This window comes from Apus apus, chromosome 1 (assembly GCF_020740795.1).
Source record: "Apus apus isolate bApuApu2 chromosome 1, bApuApu2.pri.cur, whole genome shotgun sequence".
NCBI lineage: Eukaryota > Metazoa > Chordata > Aves > Apodiformes > Apodidae > Apus > Apus apus.
Window position 1 is genome coordinate 99,106,996 of NC_067282.1, and position 12,343 is coordinate 99,119,338.

The 12,343-nt window shown below is 42.6% G+C and overlaps 1 protein-coding gene across 10 annotated transcripts in view; it reads right to left on the reverse strand.

Annotated features, from left to right (window-relative positions):
• PRDM15 (PR/SET domain 15) overlaps nt 1-12,343 on the reverse strand; it is a 64,173-nt gene that overhangs the window by 16,742 nt on the left and 35,088 nt on the right. For 7 of the 10 annotated variants that reach the window (XM_051629087.1, XM_051629078.1, XM_051629064.1 and 4 more), the window contains 3 exons: nt 11,557-11,637; nt 10,981-11,193; nt 9,763-10,478 (listed from right to left, as the gene is read on the reverse strand). In XM_051629087.1, coding sequence (XP_051485047.1) covers nt 10,002-10,478; nt 10,981-11,193; nt 11,557-11,637 — 771 coding nt within the window. In that variant the 3' untranslated portion in view covers nt 9,763-10,001. Of the gene's footprint in view, nt 1-2,262; nt 2,860-9,762; nt 10,479-10,980; nt 11,236-11,556; nt 11,638-12,343 lie in introns of those variants that run through there. The other 3 variants (XM_051629097.1, XM_051629104.1, XM_051629122.1) reach the window with 3 other exon arrangements.

Consider the following 12,343-nt stretch of genomic DNA (forward strand, 5'->3'; position numbering starts at 1 on the left):
TTCTAGAGATTTTTTAAAGTAGACTCAAATACTGGCTATAATGTGAGAAGACAAAGTAAACTGAGAAAGAAATTTGTATGCAGTATAATTAGAATTACAGCTACCCCTTTACTAACTAGAAATGCTGTCAGGAGTGACTGGATTACTTTAAAACAATGGCAGTAAATACAGCCCTCTTTTCCAAGACTTAGTTTTTTTTTTTTTCTTTTTTTTTCTTTTTTTTTTTTTTTGTTGTTTTGTTTTTGGCAGGAACACCTCATATCTCTGTTCAATCCACTTCTTACTTAAATAACCACAGAAGTATATCATGCCTAGAGGAGAATTTAGTGCATGTTGGGATTTGCATGTATTTCGTGGGAAAAAAAAAAAAAAAAAGTAGTGGAAAAGGGAGGAGAGTGAATGAGAAGTAGGTGCATTTACCTTCAGGACAAAGTTTCTCATTTTTTCACTTTGATTATGCAATTGAAGTTCTTCTTTTTTTCCACCTTTAAAAACAGTGCTTTGCCACTGATTCCACTGTCCCTTCAGCAAAAATCTGCTGTTTGTGTCAATACCAACTTCACAGGAGGGCAATAAACCAACTCTTCTTTACTTTTTAAGACATCCTCCCCTAAATAGTACCCACTCCTGCCCAAATACTCCCAACCCGTGTACCTATACTTACTTTGAAAACCAACCCCGAATTCTGTATAACAGCTAGGGCCCTTGGGCGCAAGTGCCACCCGTACATTAGTTAGAAAAAGGTGTTTATTCCTTTGAAAGCTCAGACGAGGGCCTTAACACAGGCATGGGTGTGGAGAGAAGGGAAGAGGAGCTCACACATGCAGTTCATGTTTTTTTTAACCTACCCGGAACACAGCATAACATGGGGAGCCATTTTTTTTATCTCCCTCTCCTTGGCACAGCAAGGAACTAGGGTTAAAGCTTCTCCACTCTTTAATGAGCTGATTTGATTTTTTGATATATTTTTTTTTTCTTGTAGAACACCCCTATTCCAGTGTCCTCCCCTCAGTGGCACTCCTGTGTCCAGCTGACATCTAGGTATCACATACACACCAGAGCAGGTCTATTCTGTGCGTGAGAAAGGACAGTCACTCTAAAGAAAACGCTGCCCACAACCTTGCTTTTGCTCTTCCCAAAGGTGGTGAAATGTGGGCCTGCTTCATTCTTTTGAGTATCTTCCCCTTTGGTTTTTGCATGTTGCTGCATATAACACCCTGAGCATGTTCAATGTTTGAATTTAATTTATGGTAAACAGAACACACTCACACTTCTCCCTGTACAAGTAGCAGAAGACAGGTTCTGTTAGAATAAAAGCATCTGGATGCAATAATCACTGAGTTAACAGCACTGCATCCACCACAGCTTATCGTGCAGTTTGGTACAGCAGGCTAAGTATGTGTTCTCCCACAGGGTTTTTGGCTGTACTTGCAATGTATGTCATTGCCTTTCAGCTCCCTCTTGCTCCCCAGTTCTGAATCTGTTTCTTGAAATTCACAACAGGTGAGAGTTACGAGTCTCGGACACACTCAGGGTCCTGCAAGCTTTGTGCAAACAGCCAGCTGTGTTGGCAGAGACACTGAAACGAGCACATGGCTCGAGGGGAAGAACTCAGCTGGTACCTGCTCTCATTAACAGCACCCAGCATATCAATCCTTACGTAGGTTCTGGCAAACGAGCCAGTGTGTGTTGTCTCCTTCCTTGAGATAGTGTCACGGCATGAACCTCAGATTCACAGGGGCAGGAGAAGGGCATAAATCTGGAGAAAATTAGTATAACTTGTTTCTCCTAATTTTTACTCCTCATTCTGCCATTACTATGCTCCTTTTTTTTGGAGCCATTTTAATTTTTGCTACATTTACTGAACACCTTAAAAACTTTCTAGACTCAAAATCTGTAAGTAAATAAATACATAAAGCACTCATCTGACAGCAAAAGACATAGACCTTAAAAACTTTGCTTTAGATGAATCAAATCCCCACACTTAGTTGTTTTAATTGCTTTTGACATCAGCTGCTCTAACAGCCATTACAACTATTAACTTCCTATGTTCCAGGTTGTGCCTGTACCTGGTTAGAACAGCTCATGGATAAGGCAGAAAAAGAGCAGCATTATACAACCAATGTGGATGAAATCCTGACTCTAGGGGTGGGACTGTCTCCTGGACAAGCCTTGATAGCCTCTCTGCCTCCCTCAGCTCAGCTGTTGGTAATTTAAGCAATCTGGAAAAGCAATCCAAGGTGTCAGCCACCGTTAGCTGCACTGCAGGGGCTTGGTGTGCCAGATCCTGGTCTGAACTGGACGGAGCACTTTGTAGCTGGCAGCAGGACACATGCAGAACAGCACTTCAGCACCCATGAGGGAAAATAAATCCAGAGCAGCTTTCTCAAAGCATTTCAGGGCAAGAAACTTATTCTCCAACCATGGTTACACTGTATGGTGAAGTAACTGTGCCTTTCTACAGCGATACATTTTTAATTATGAAAAACAGCTTCTTGCCATATACAGTGCAACCACCACAGTGGCATCTCAGTACTGAAGGCGAGTTGATGACAAACATAACAGCAACAAGTTTTCCTCCCTCTTCTTGCCAACGTGACACTTTAGATTTGCTACAGGGCAAAAGCCCTTAAGTGAATCCAGACCTTGGTAATCACCTCAGAGATGCAAGTCACTTGGCTGCACAGTCTGTCTCCAAAAGGACTCCAAGCAGAGCCTTCTGTGCATCGTGGTGTGGATCAGCTGTATCCTCCTCCCGAATGTTTCCTTCTCCCTTTGCATCAGATGAGGCCAACGCAGAGCCAGCATGAAAAGGCATGCCAAAAGTACAATGGATTAAAGATTTTCCAACAGGTATGCCTATATCAATAATAAACGTAAGGCCAAAAGTAATTAGAAGGAGTGACATTAGTATTTTAAATAGCACCAAAGAAATCTCATTACCAAACAAGAATTCCAAAAGTAATACTAACAAAGCTATTTGCCCTATCCATTTTCATGTAGTACCCAGAGGGTTTTTTTATGATTGTCATTTGGATGTATTTTTTCCATTCCCAGTTTTTGAGATGTGCAATTCACGCATCTTTATGTATGCAGAATACTAGTTAATCATGCTGACAAACTATCAGAAAATTCAGTTATAGAAATAGATGCAACTGTTTCCTGGCTGTTCCATTTCTGGAACAATAAAAAGGTACAGAAATGTACCTGGTTAGACCAACAGGAGACTGACTAGTAGGTTCCTGCAACAATACTTGTTCTTTACACTGACATGTTTAAAAATAAAATCTTCATTTTAGACAGTGTAATAGAACTTGATGCAGCAGGTTTTCCTGATTGAATCCTTCTTGGCTGTAGTCTGTGGTGAGTTGTGTTTCTTCTCCTTTCTCTTATTACCTGGTAACAAGCTATAGAATAAATATTTTAGAACACTACCCCATGTTTCTGTATATTGAGGGACGTAAAAAGTTCTATGAGATAGTGATTAAGGCTATGGCTTTTGAAGCAAGTCTATGTGATTGGAAGGAAAAAAATGCTGCATTAATTAAGGAACAAAAGAAGAACACTGGAGGAGAAAGGGTTCTGTACCTTGTCGCTCCTTTACTTCAGAGCCCATGTGCCACAGACAGCATTCAATTAAATAAGTCTTAGCAGTTAACAATGACAATACACAGAACACTACACAACATCACTCCTTTGGCTCAAAGTAATTCCAGTTTGTTACTGAACAGTTGCTATGCAAAATCTCCAACACAGCCGAAAACAATAACCTTCACACTCTACAGCTGAAAAGCCTAGTAACAAATTGGCAACAGAAATTTAGATTGCACATCCCTTATGTAGTTTTATTTCTTGTGCAGTTTGAAACAGCATCAGTATAACTTTGGTATTGATCTGAAAAGGCTTAGTTGGGAAAGCAGCTATTTGTCCAAGATAAGCTTTCTCTGAAATGGCATCAATTTCCAACGTTTCCAAACAAAATTTCTTTTGAAAATGTTCATGTTGCAGCACACCCAAGATACAGTTGTGTTCTTACAGGGATGTTAGTAACAGTAGTAATAACAAAATCACACCAAGAGATGATGAGGTACCATAGCAATGGTTGCAGGGAAAAGTCAGGGTAATTTCTAAAAGGAGTGCTCTGGGGAGATTAGCTTTTAGAGAACTGTCTATTGCCTGGCCTAGTCAAAGCCCTTCCAGTGGTCATATTTTTTCCCTCCTGAAGCAGAATATTATTTAGTTTTTACTGTAAGAACAATCATCCACTGGAACAACCTCCCCAGGGATACAGTAAAGTCCCTGTTGATGGAGGTTTTAAAGACACAGTTGGATAGGGTACCAGATGAGCTCCTCCAGGCTCCTTTTTGCAAAAACAAAGGTTGGACCAGATGATCTTTTGAGTTCCCTTCCAACCTGGGCTGTTCTAGGATTCTATGATCCCGGGGATACTGAGAGACTGAAAAGAGACATTTCTTTACTTGTGACCACCAACAAGAAAGCATTTATTGTCTGATCATTCCTTTTTAAATTAACTAGAATCAATCATTACCAGAAAGGCAAGATGCTGACTTGCTTGGATGGGATTTTTCAGGCCAGTTAGTGTGAGAGGGATGATAGGAAGCATAGAGTATAGAATACCAGAGGATCACATTAGGATAAAGAGGTTTTGTGAAGTCTTTTCACTTGCTGATTACCTCCATATGCATTTTTTATTAAATAGGCAATCACGTTAAAATGACACAGGTTGATTCAATGCCTCATGAATGCTACTATCAGTAGTATTAACATAGAGCAGATGTACTCACTCTGCAGCTAAGGAAAATCCCTCTTCTTCCCCACTTAAAAGCTTAATTACCATTAACATATTTCTAAAGAAAACCCTGATCTTCTAGAAACCCTACATGCAGCACTGTAACCTTCTATTTGTGTGTGTGTATATATCTTTCTCTATATATGTATTTTTAGATGTTAGCCATCTTTTATTTACCAAAACAACTAGACCTAGGACCTGTACATTTGCTTTTCTTCCCCCCGCTTTTTTTTGTCTCTCCAAAGTACCGTGCCAAAAGGTGATATGCCTTTAGAAAATGAGCACCAAATGCACAGAAAAAAAAAAAAGTTTCAGATACATTAAGAACACATTTCAGAAATAAAACCTAGCTTCCTCTTGACCAGTGAGTTTGGTGTGAAGGGGAAGCATGTGTGGACAGAACAGCTGAGAAGAGACTTAACTGGCTCAAACCAGTGGTGAAATAATCCAGGTGACAGCGGGGCATAAAACTGCACTTCTCAGGATATTGGGAGGCTAACAGGATCTCAAGGTATAGTGTGAAAAGGATCTGAGGAAGACAGAAAGGGGTAGGGAATGAAAAATTCTCTTTCCCAAACAGCTAAAAGGTATTTTCTCTTTCTGGTATGCATCCTTGTACCTCCCATGCAGACATTTTATAGGCTTGTTGACACTTACAGGGAAATAGCTCTACTCCTCTGACACAAAAATCTGTCACCAGAAACCCCTTTCACACACATTTCCTGCTGCAAATAAGCCTGATGCAGAGTCTAGCATAGCAAGCCTCTGCACACTGCCATGGCACCGATAAAAGCACCAAAGGGTAACTTTCATACCAGACATTTATACTTTGGAAGCATTTGTTGTAGAGATTGTAAGGCATCCTTTAGGGGTCAGGTAGTCCATGTTAATATAGACTTTCAAAGCTGATGTAAGTCCTACTCATATTTCTGCTAATACATAGAACATTTTAATAAATATGATAGGCACAGACAGGATTTTTACAACCATTAATCTATCTTCACTGTCAAACACCGCAGCTGCTTTATCCACAGCAAAAACCTTTTAGCAAGGTTCTGTAGCTCAGTCTGTTGCCCCAAAGGACCTTGTTCTTCAGCTATAGCTGGAAGGTCAGGTTTGCCTTTCAGGATTCCAGGCAGCAACTTTTTTTTTTTTTAAGTTTACTCCTCTTTTATATCAGCTGCTTTTTCTCTGTGGGAAAGATACTATCTTCTTGACATGCAAAAGTCCATACTGCACATCAGTGCATGGAGAATGGAATCAAAGGCTAGTATCAGAAATGATGTATTTGATCCAACCCACTATTTATATCCCCAGTAGTCATGCAAACCTTGGACATTATACAGTAGGGCACACTGCCTCCATGTGGCAGAATATGCTTCAGACATTCTTTTTTCTTGCATTTCACACAATTTTGTGTGTCACTATGAATTCTGGAAATAGTTTTGGAAGCAGAAGGAATAAAAGCCATACATTATTTCAGTGAGAAAGGGCAATATGGGGAGGAAAAAAATGAATGAATCATACCGATAACAGTGTTTTTTGCACAAATACTCACCAGGAACACACAGTAAAATACAAAGTCTATATATATATATATGTATATATATGCATATATATATAAAAAGAATGCTTTCTCAAATGTTTATTACACCATGAAAGAAGACTAATTGAAAAAAATTAACATCCTGAACTTGATCAAAAGGAACTGATTGCTCTTCAGACCTAATAGCTAAAAGCAGGATTGAAAGAGCAGTTTTGAAAAGTTACATAAAACTGTATCACATTCTTTTTTCCAGTTCCTAACTGGTTTGACTCAAACTTGACTAGATCGTAAAAGCTGCTTTAGCATTAGACCAGCTATCTGACTCAAGTAGCACTAACACTGTGTTAGGGATATAGGGTTTTTGCATTACTAAAATGGAAATACTTTGTAAAAATTGTGTATTTTCTTCCACACCACACTTATCCCCACACCCAAAGCCCCAGCCTCCACCTGCTTTACCAATGTTGTCAGACACTAGACCTAAAGAAGATAAAAAATAAAAGACAATTATTGTTTTGCCCGTTTGTGTCTTTACCAGCTGACCACAAGTGCATTCCACCTCACTGTGAACAAGGTATTCATGTGACATTTCCAGACTGGAAAGAAGTGACATGCTATGGCTTGAAAGGATTTAATAAATCACCAGTGCCATCATATTTGGGATTCCCCTGCTTTGGTTAAGATGTATTATGACTCCTACTACTGGAGTATGGGGATGGCTGGGTAAAAGCTCTTCAGGAAGGGCAAGGAGGGCAGAAGAAAAGGGGGTGTCCTCTACAACAGTGACTAGCTGGAGTCTGTGGAGCTCCGCCTGGGCACGGAGGAGTAATCGAGCAAAACCTTATGGGTCAGGGTTAAAGGGAAGAGAGGGGCAGGAGATGTCATAGTGGGGGTCTGCTACCGGCCACCAGACCAGGATGCCCAAGCAATGGGGCCCTCTACAGGCAAATAGGAGCAGCTTCGCCGTCACCAGGCCCTGGTCCTCATGAGGGATTTCAACTACCCTGACATCTGCTGGAAGGACAACACAGCAAAGCATCAGCAATCCCGTAAGTTCATGGAGTGCATTGATGACAACTTCCTCCTCCAAATGGTAGAGGAACCAAGAAAAGGTGCTATGCTGGACCTTGTTCTCACCAACAAGAGATGGGCTGGTTGGTGATGTAAAAGGGAGAGGAGGCTGCAGTGACCATGACATGGTCAAATTCAGGATCCTTAGGGCAGCAAGGAAGGAGCGAAGCAAGCTCATTACCCTTGATTTCAAGAGAGCAGATTTTGGTCTCTTCAAGCATCTGCTTGGTAGGGTACTGTGGGACAAAGCCCTGGAGGAGAGGGGAACGCAGGAAAGCTGGTCCATATTCAAGGATCACTTCCTCCATGCCCAGGAGCTATGTGTCCCAACAAAGGGGAAGGTAGGCAGGAGAGCTAGGAGGCCTGTGTGGATGAGCAAGGTGCTCCTGCACACAGCTGAATGTAAAAACAAGGCATACAGAGTGGAAGCAGGGACAGGTATCCTGGGGGGTGTACAAACAAGTTGTCAGAGAAGCAAGGGATGGGGTAAGGAAGGCCAAAGCACAGACAGAATTTGACATGGCCAGGGATGTTAAGAACGACAAGAAAAGTTTCTACAGGTATGTCAGCAGTAAGAGGAAGACAAGGGAAAATGTGGGCCCACTTCAGAAAGAAGCTGGAGACCTGGCCATGCAGGACATACAGAAGGCTGAGGTATTCAATGACTACTTTGCCTTAGTCTTCACTGGCAAAGGCTCTGGTCACACCACTCAAGTTAGAGAAGGTAAAGGCATTGACTGTGAAAAGAGGGATCTCCCCACTGTAGAATAGGAGGTTTATGACCATCTGAAGGACCTGAAGGTGCACAAGCCCATGGGACCTGACACGATTCATCCACGGCTCCTGAAGGAACTGGCTGATGGAGTTGCAGAGTCTCTGTCCATCATATCTGAAAAGTCTTTGCAGGTCTGGCAAAGTTCCCACTGACTGGAAAAGGGGAAAGATAACTCCCATTTTCAAGAAGGGAAAAAGGAAGACCCAGGGAACTATAGACCAGTCAGTCTCACCTCTGTGCCTGGCAAGGTCATGGAGAAGATCTTCCTGAAGGCTCTGCTGAGGCACATGGAAAACCATTTGTGACAGCCAACATGGCTTCACCAAGGGCAAATCCTGCTTGACTAATTTGGTGGCCCCCTACAATGGGGTCATGGCCTTGGTGGACGAAGGAAGAGCAACCGACATCATCTAACTGGATCTGTGCAAAGCTTTTCACACTGTCCTGCATGACATCCTGGTATCAAAACTGAACAGTACCAGTTAGATTGATGGACCACTCGCTGGGTAAGGAACTGGCTGGGTGGTCACACTAAAAGAAGTGTGACCAACAGTTTGATGTCCAGATGGAAACCTGTGACCAGTGGTGTTCCCTGAGGGTCAGTATTTAACATCTTTGTCAGCGACATGGACAGTGGCATTCAGTGCAGCCTCAGCAAGTCTGCTGACAACATCAAAGTGTGTGGTGAGGTCGACACGCTGGAGGCAAGGGAGGCAACGCAGAGGGACCTTGACGGGCTTAAGAAGTGAGCTCATGCAAACTGCATGAAGTCCAACAAGGCCAAGTGCAAGGTCGGGCACCTGGGTCAGGGCAATCCCAAGCACAAATACAGGCTGAGTGGAGAATGGATCAAAAACAGTCCAGAGGAGGACTTGGGGGTGATGGTGGACAAGAAGCTCAACATGAGCCAGCAATATGCGTTTGCAGCCCAGAAAGCCAATCACCTCCTGGGCTGCATCAAAAGAAGCGTGACCAGGGAGGTGATTCTCCCCTTTACTTGGCTCTCATGAGACCCCACCTGGAGTACTGCGTCCAATTCTGGAGCTCCCAAGGACATAGAGCTCATGGAGAAAGTCCATAGGAGAGCCATGAAAATGATCTGAGGGCTGGAGCAGCTCTCTTATGAGGACAGGCTGAGAGTGTTTGGGCTGTTCAGCCTGGAGAAGAAAAAGCTCTAGGCAGATTTAATAGTGGCCTTCCAGTACCCGGAGGGGCCTACAGGAAAGTTGGGGAGGGACTTTTAATGAGGGCTTGTAGTGAGAGGACAAGGTGTAATGGCCTTAAACTGGAAGAGGGGAGGATGAAGTTAGACATTAGGAAGAGATTCTTTAGTGTGAAGGTGGTGAGACACTGTGGATGCCCCATCCCTGGCAGTCCTCAAGACCAGGCTGGACAGGACTTTGAGCAACCTGATCTGGTGGGGGATGTCCCTGCGCATGCAGGAGGGTTGGAACTAGATGATCTCTAAGGTCTCTTTCAACTCTAACCCTTCTATAATTCTGTGATTCTATTCTGATGCTTCTGTCAAATCTCAGTTTTACCACACAAAATACACAGTGCAAGGGGGTGCTAAATTTATGGTGAGTTCTTTTTTCTTTTTGTAAGACAGTGCAAGGTCTAGAGACAGCATGAGAATCTCAAGATTAGGGTGTTATGCCAATTTTAGCTTACATTTAATTGCATAAACATTTTCCCATCTTTGTTTGGTATCCAGCAAACAATCCTATTAGGAATTTTCCAAACATCTGTGTGTTTTTGTCTCTAAGTGCTGTCCATTTAAAAACTTTTCCAAGTATAAATTAGTAGCTATACATCTGTTGTTGTTGCTCTGTTTGCACCTGTGGCTGTCCTGACTGCTGCTGGGTTGGCTGTGCCTGGGGCTGCAAGACATCAGTCTGAGGCACTGACCTCCATGTCAGAGGATGCTGTTCTGTTATCTGGTTCCCTAGAGGAGCAATGGAGTTCACCAAGGTGGTCAGGTTTATAAAATGGGCCACAGACTGAGGATTGGCTGCCTCTGGCTGCGGCTGGATCTGAATGTCATTTTGGCGGTTGTGCAGCATGGCGGAACCACTGACAGTGTCAAATGTCACGGTGAGAATTGAGTTGTCCAGCTGCAACTGGCGCTCAGGTGCAGTCAGGTGGCCCACAGCCACTGGCTGGAGGTTTGTGAATTGGGGTCCAGCTGTCGTCGTAATGGGGGTAACAGTGATATTTGTCAGCCCGACAGAACTGGAAGGGACGGTGACATTTGGGTCACCAAGGGTCACCACCACCTGAGGAAAAACAGAAAGGTAACCTCAATCTTAGATCTTGCAGCTGACTGCCAAATATCAAGCATTAAGAAAGATCACCTAAGTGCTGATGGGCTCGCACGTTGCTACTGCCAGCAAGAGAAGTCACACACACAGAGGGGAACACAGAAAGCTTGGAACAGAACAACTTCCAAGCATAGAAATATGAAGGGAATTGGAGGGAGGCATATGCAACACTGAAAACAAGCAGCTGAACTAACTTTAATCCTTCTAGTCACAGCTTCAGCCAGCAGTGGTATCTGCCAAACAAGGAGAGGGTATCGCCAAAGGAAACGAAAACACGAGGAGCTTACTGGTCCAATGCCTTGTTTTTTTAAAGTCTCTATTAATCTTCATACTACCACCATTTGTCAAATTAGCCCTAAATGTTCCGATCACTCTTCTGTGTTAGCTATTAGGGAAAAAAGAAGGGTTATCCCTCCAAGTAAGGCCTGCTGCCCATCACCCTGCTACTGGAGCTCACCTGCTGGATACTGTGTACAGCTGAATTAGTCTCATCGCCAGCATTCCCTGTGAATTCACCTTCCTTCTCTGTGTATTCACTGAAGGCAGGGTCCTCAGGCACTTGAGCTTCCTCCTCCTCACCTGACTTCTGTTTTCGTTTCTGGACTCGTTTAGGAGCTTTCACATTCTGTTTCCCTTCTGGTAATTCACCCTGTTCCAAGGCTAATTCCGGCTGGAGCAACACATTTCCAAACAAAACATCAAGTCATTTCACCTAGTCAAGTTCCAAGAAAGAGAATATCACCTGTATTTGGTTTACTGTTGATTCTCAAATGAAGAAACAAACTTGAGCAAAACCTGATTTCAAGGAATGAGACCTCACCCTGTAATTCCTGTGTTATACAAGAACACAGATCAACAGCTTGTGTTTGCTTATACACGTTCATCTGGGGCTGACTCTCTAAAAAAAGCACATTCCCTGCCCATCAGCCTACACTTGGGTACAATATGTACCAAAAAAGTGATGTCCCCACCTCACCCCCTTCCATTGGCCTGGAGCCCAGCTGCTACCAGAATTCTGCAATGGCCATTTTACCTGAACAATCCCAATTGAGGAGGCATCAATGGTAGTCGTCTCTGGCAATGGCTCTAACTCACCAATTGTCACTGAAATTATCTGTGAACAAAGAGGTATCAGCTGGTGAAGGACAGCAGTGCATACCACAGCCAAACAAAAAACCATTGCCCTAATAAACCGTGTCACAAAGCAAACATGATGTAAGCTAATATTTTACACATTTCACTTAACACAAGGGAATTCACCATGGCTTTTTAAAAAATAACTTTTTGGCATGTAATATTTTCCTTCTTTTTGAAAGCCAGCAAAGTTTAAAGACAACAACAGAAGAATATGTTTATTTTAATATTTTAGACAGAACACAAACCCCTGGGAAGCGATGAATACTATGGAAGAGAAACAATGTGTTTGAAAAAAAGTCTTCTATTTATAAATCTGTCAACCGTGTCCTACTCCATTATTTTCAACTGAATCTATACATCTCAGCTTGTCAAAGAACAGAGACAAATGGCCCTCTGGATTGCAGAGATGTAGCTGCATTTTAATAAAATAATCAATAAACAAAGCTTTTTGTTGACTTCCTTCCTATTCATGATAAAAAAATGTTCACAGCAAAGCAATACTAATGATAAATAGGTAGTAAAAAAACCCCAAAACCCTCAAAGGGAATGGACAAGCCTTAGTCAACCTAAACAAGAAACACTGAGGAGGAACACAATAGCTATTCAGAAATGTAGACCACAATAAAAACCATGTTGGGGTCAGACAAAGCATCCCTCTAATCCAGATTGTCTGCAGTCAGCAT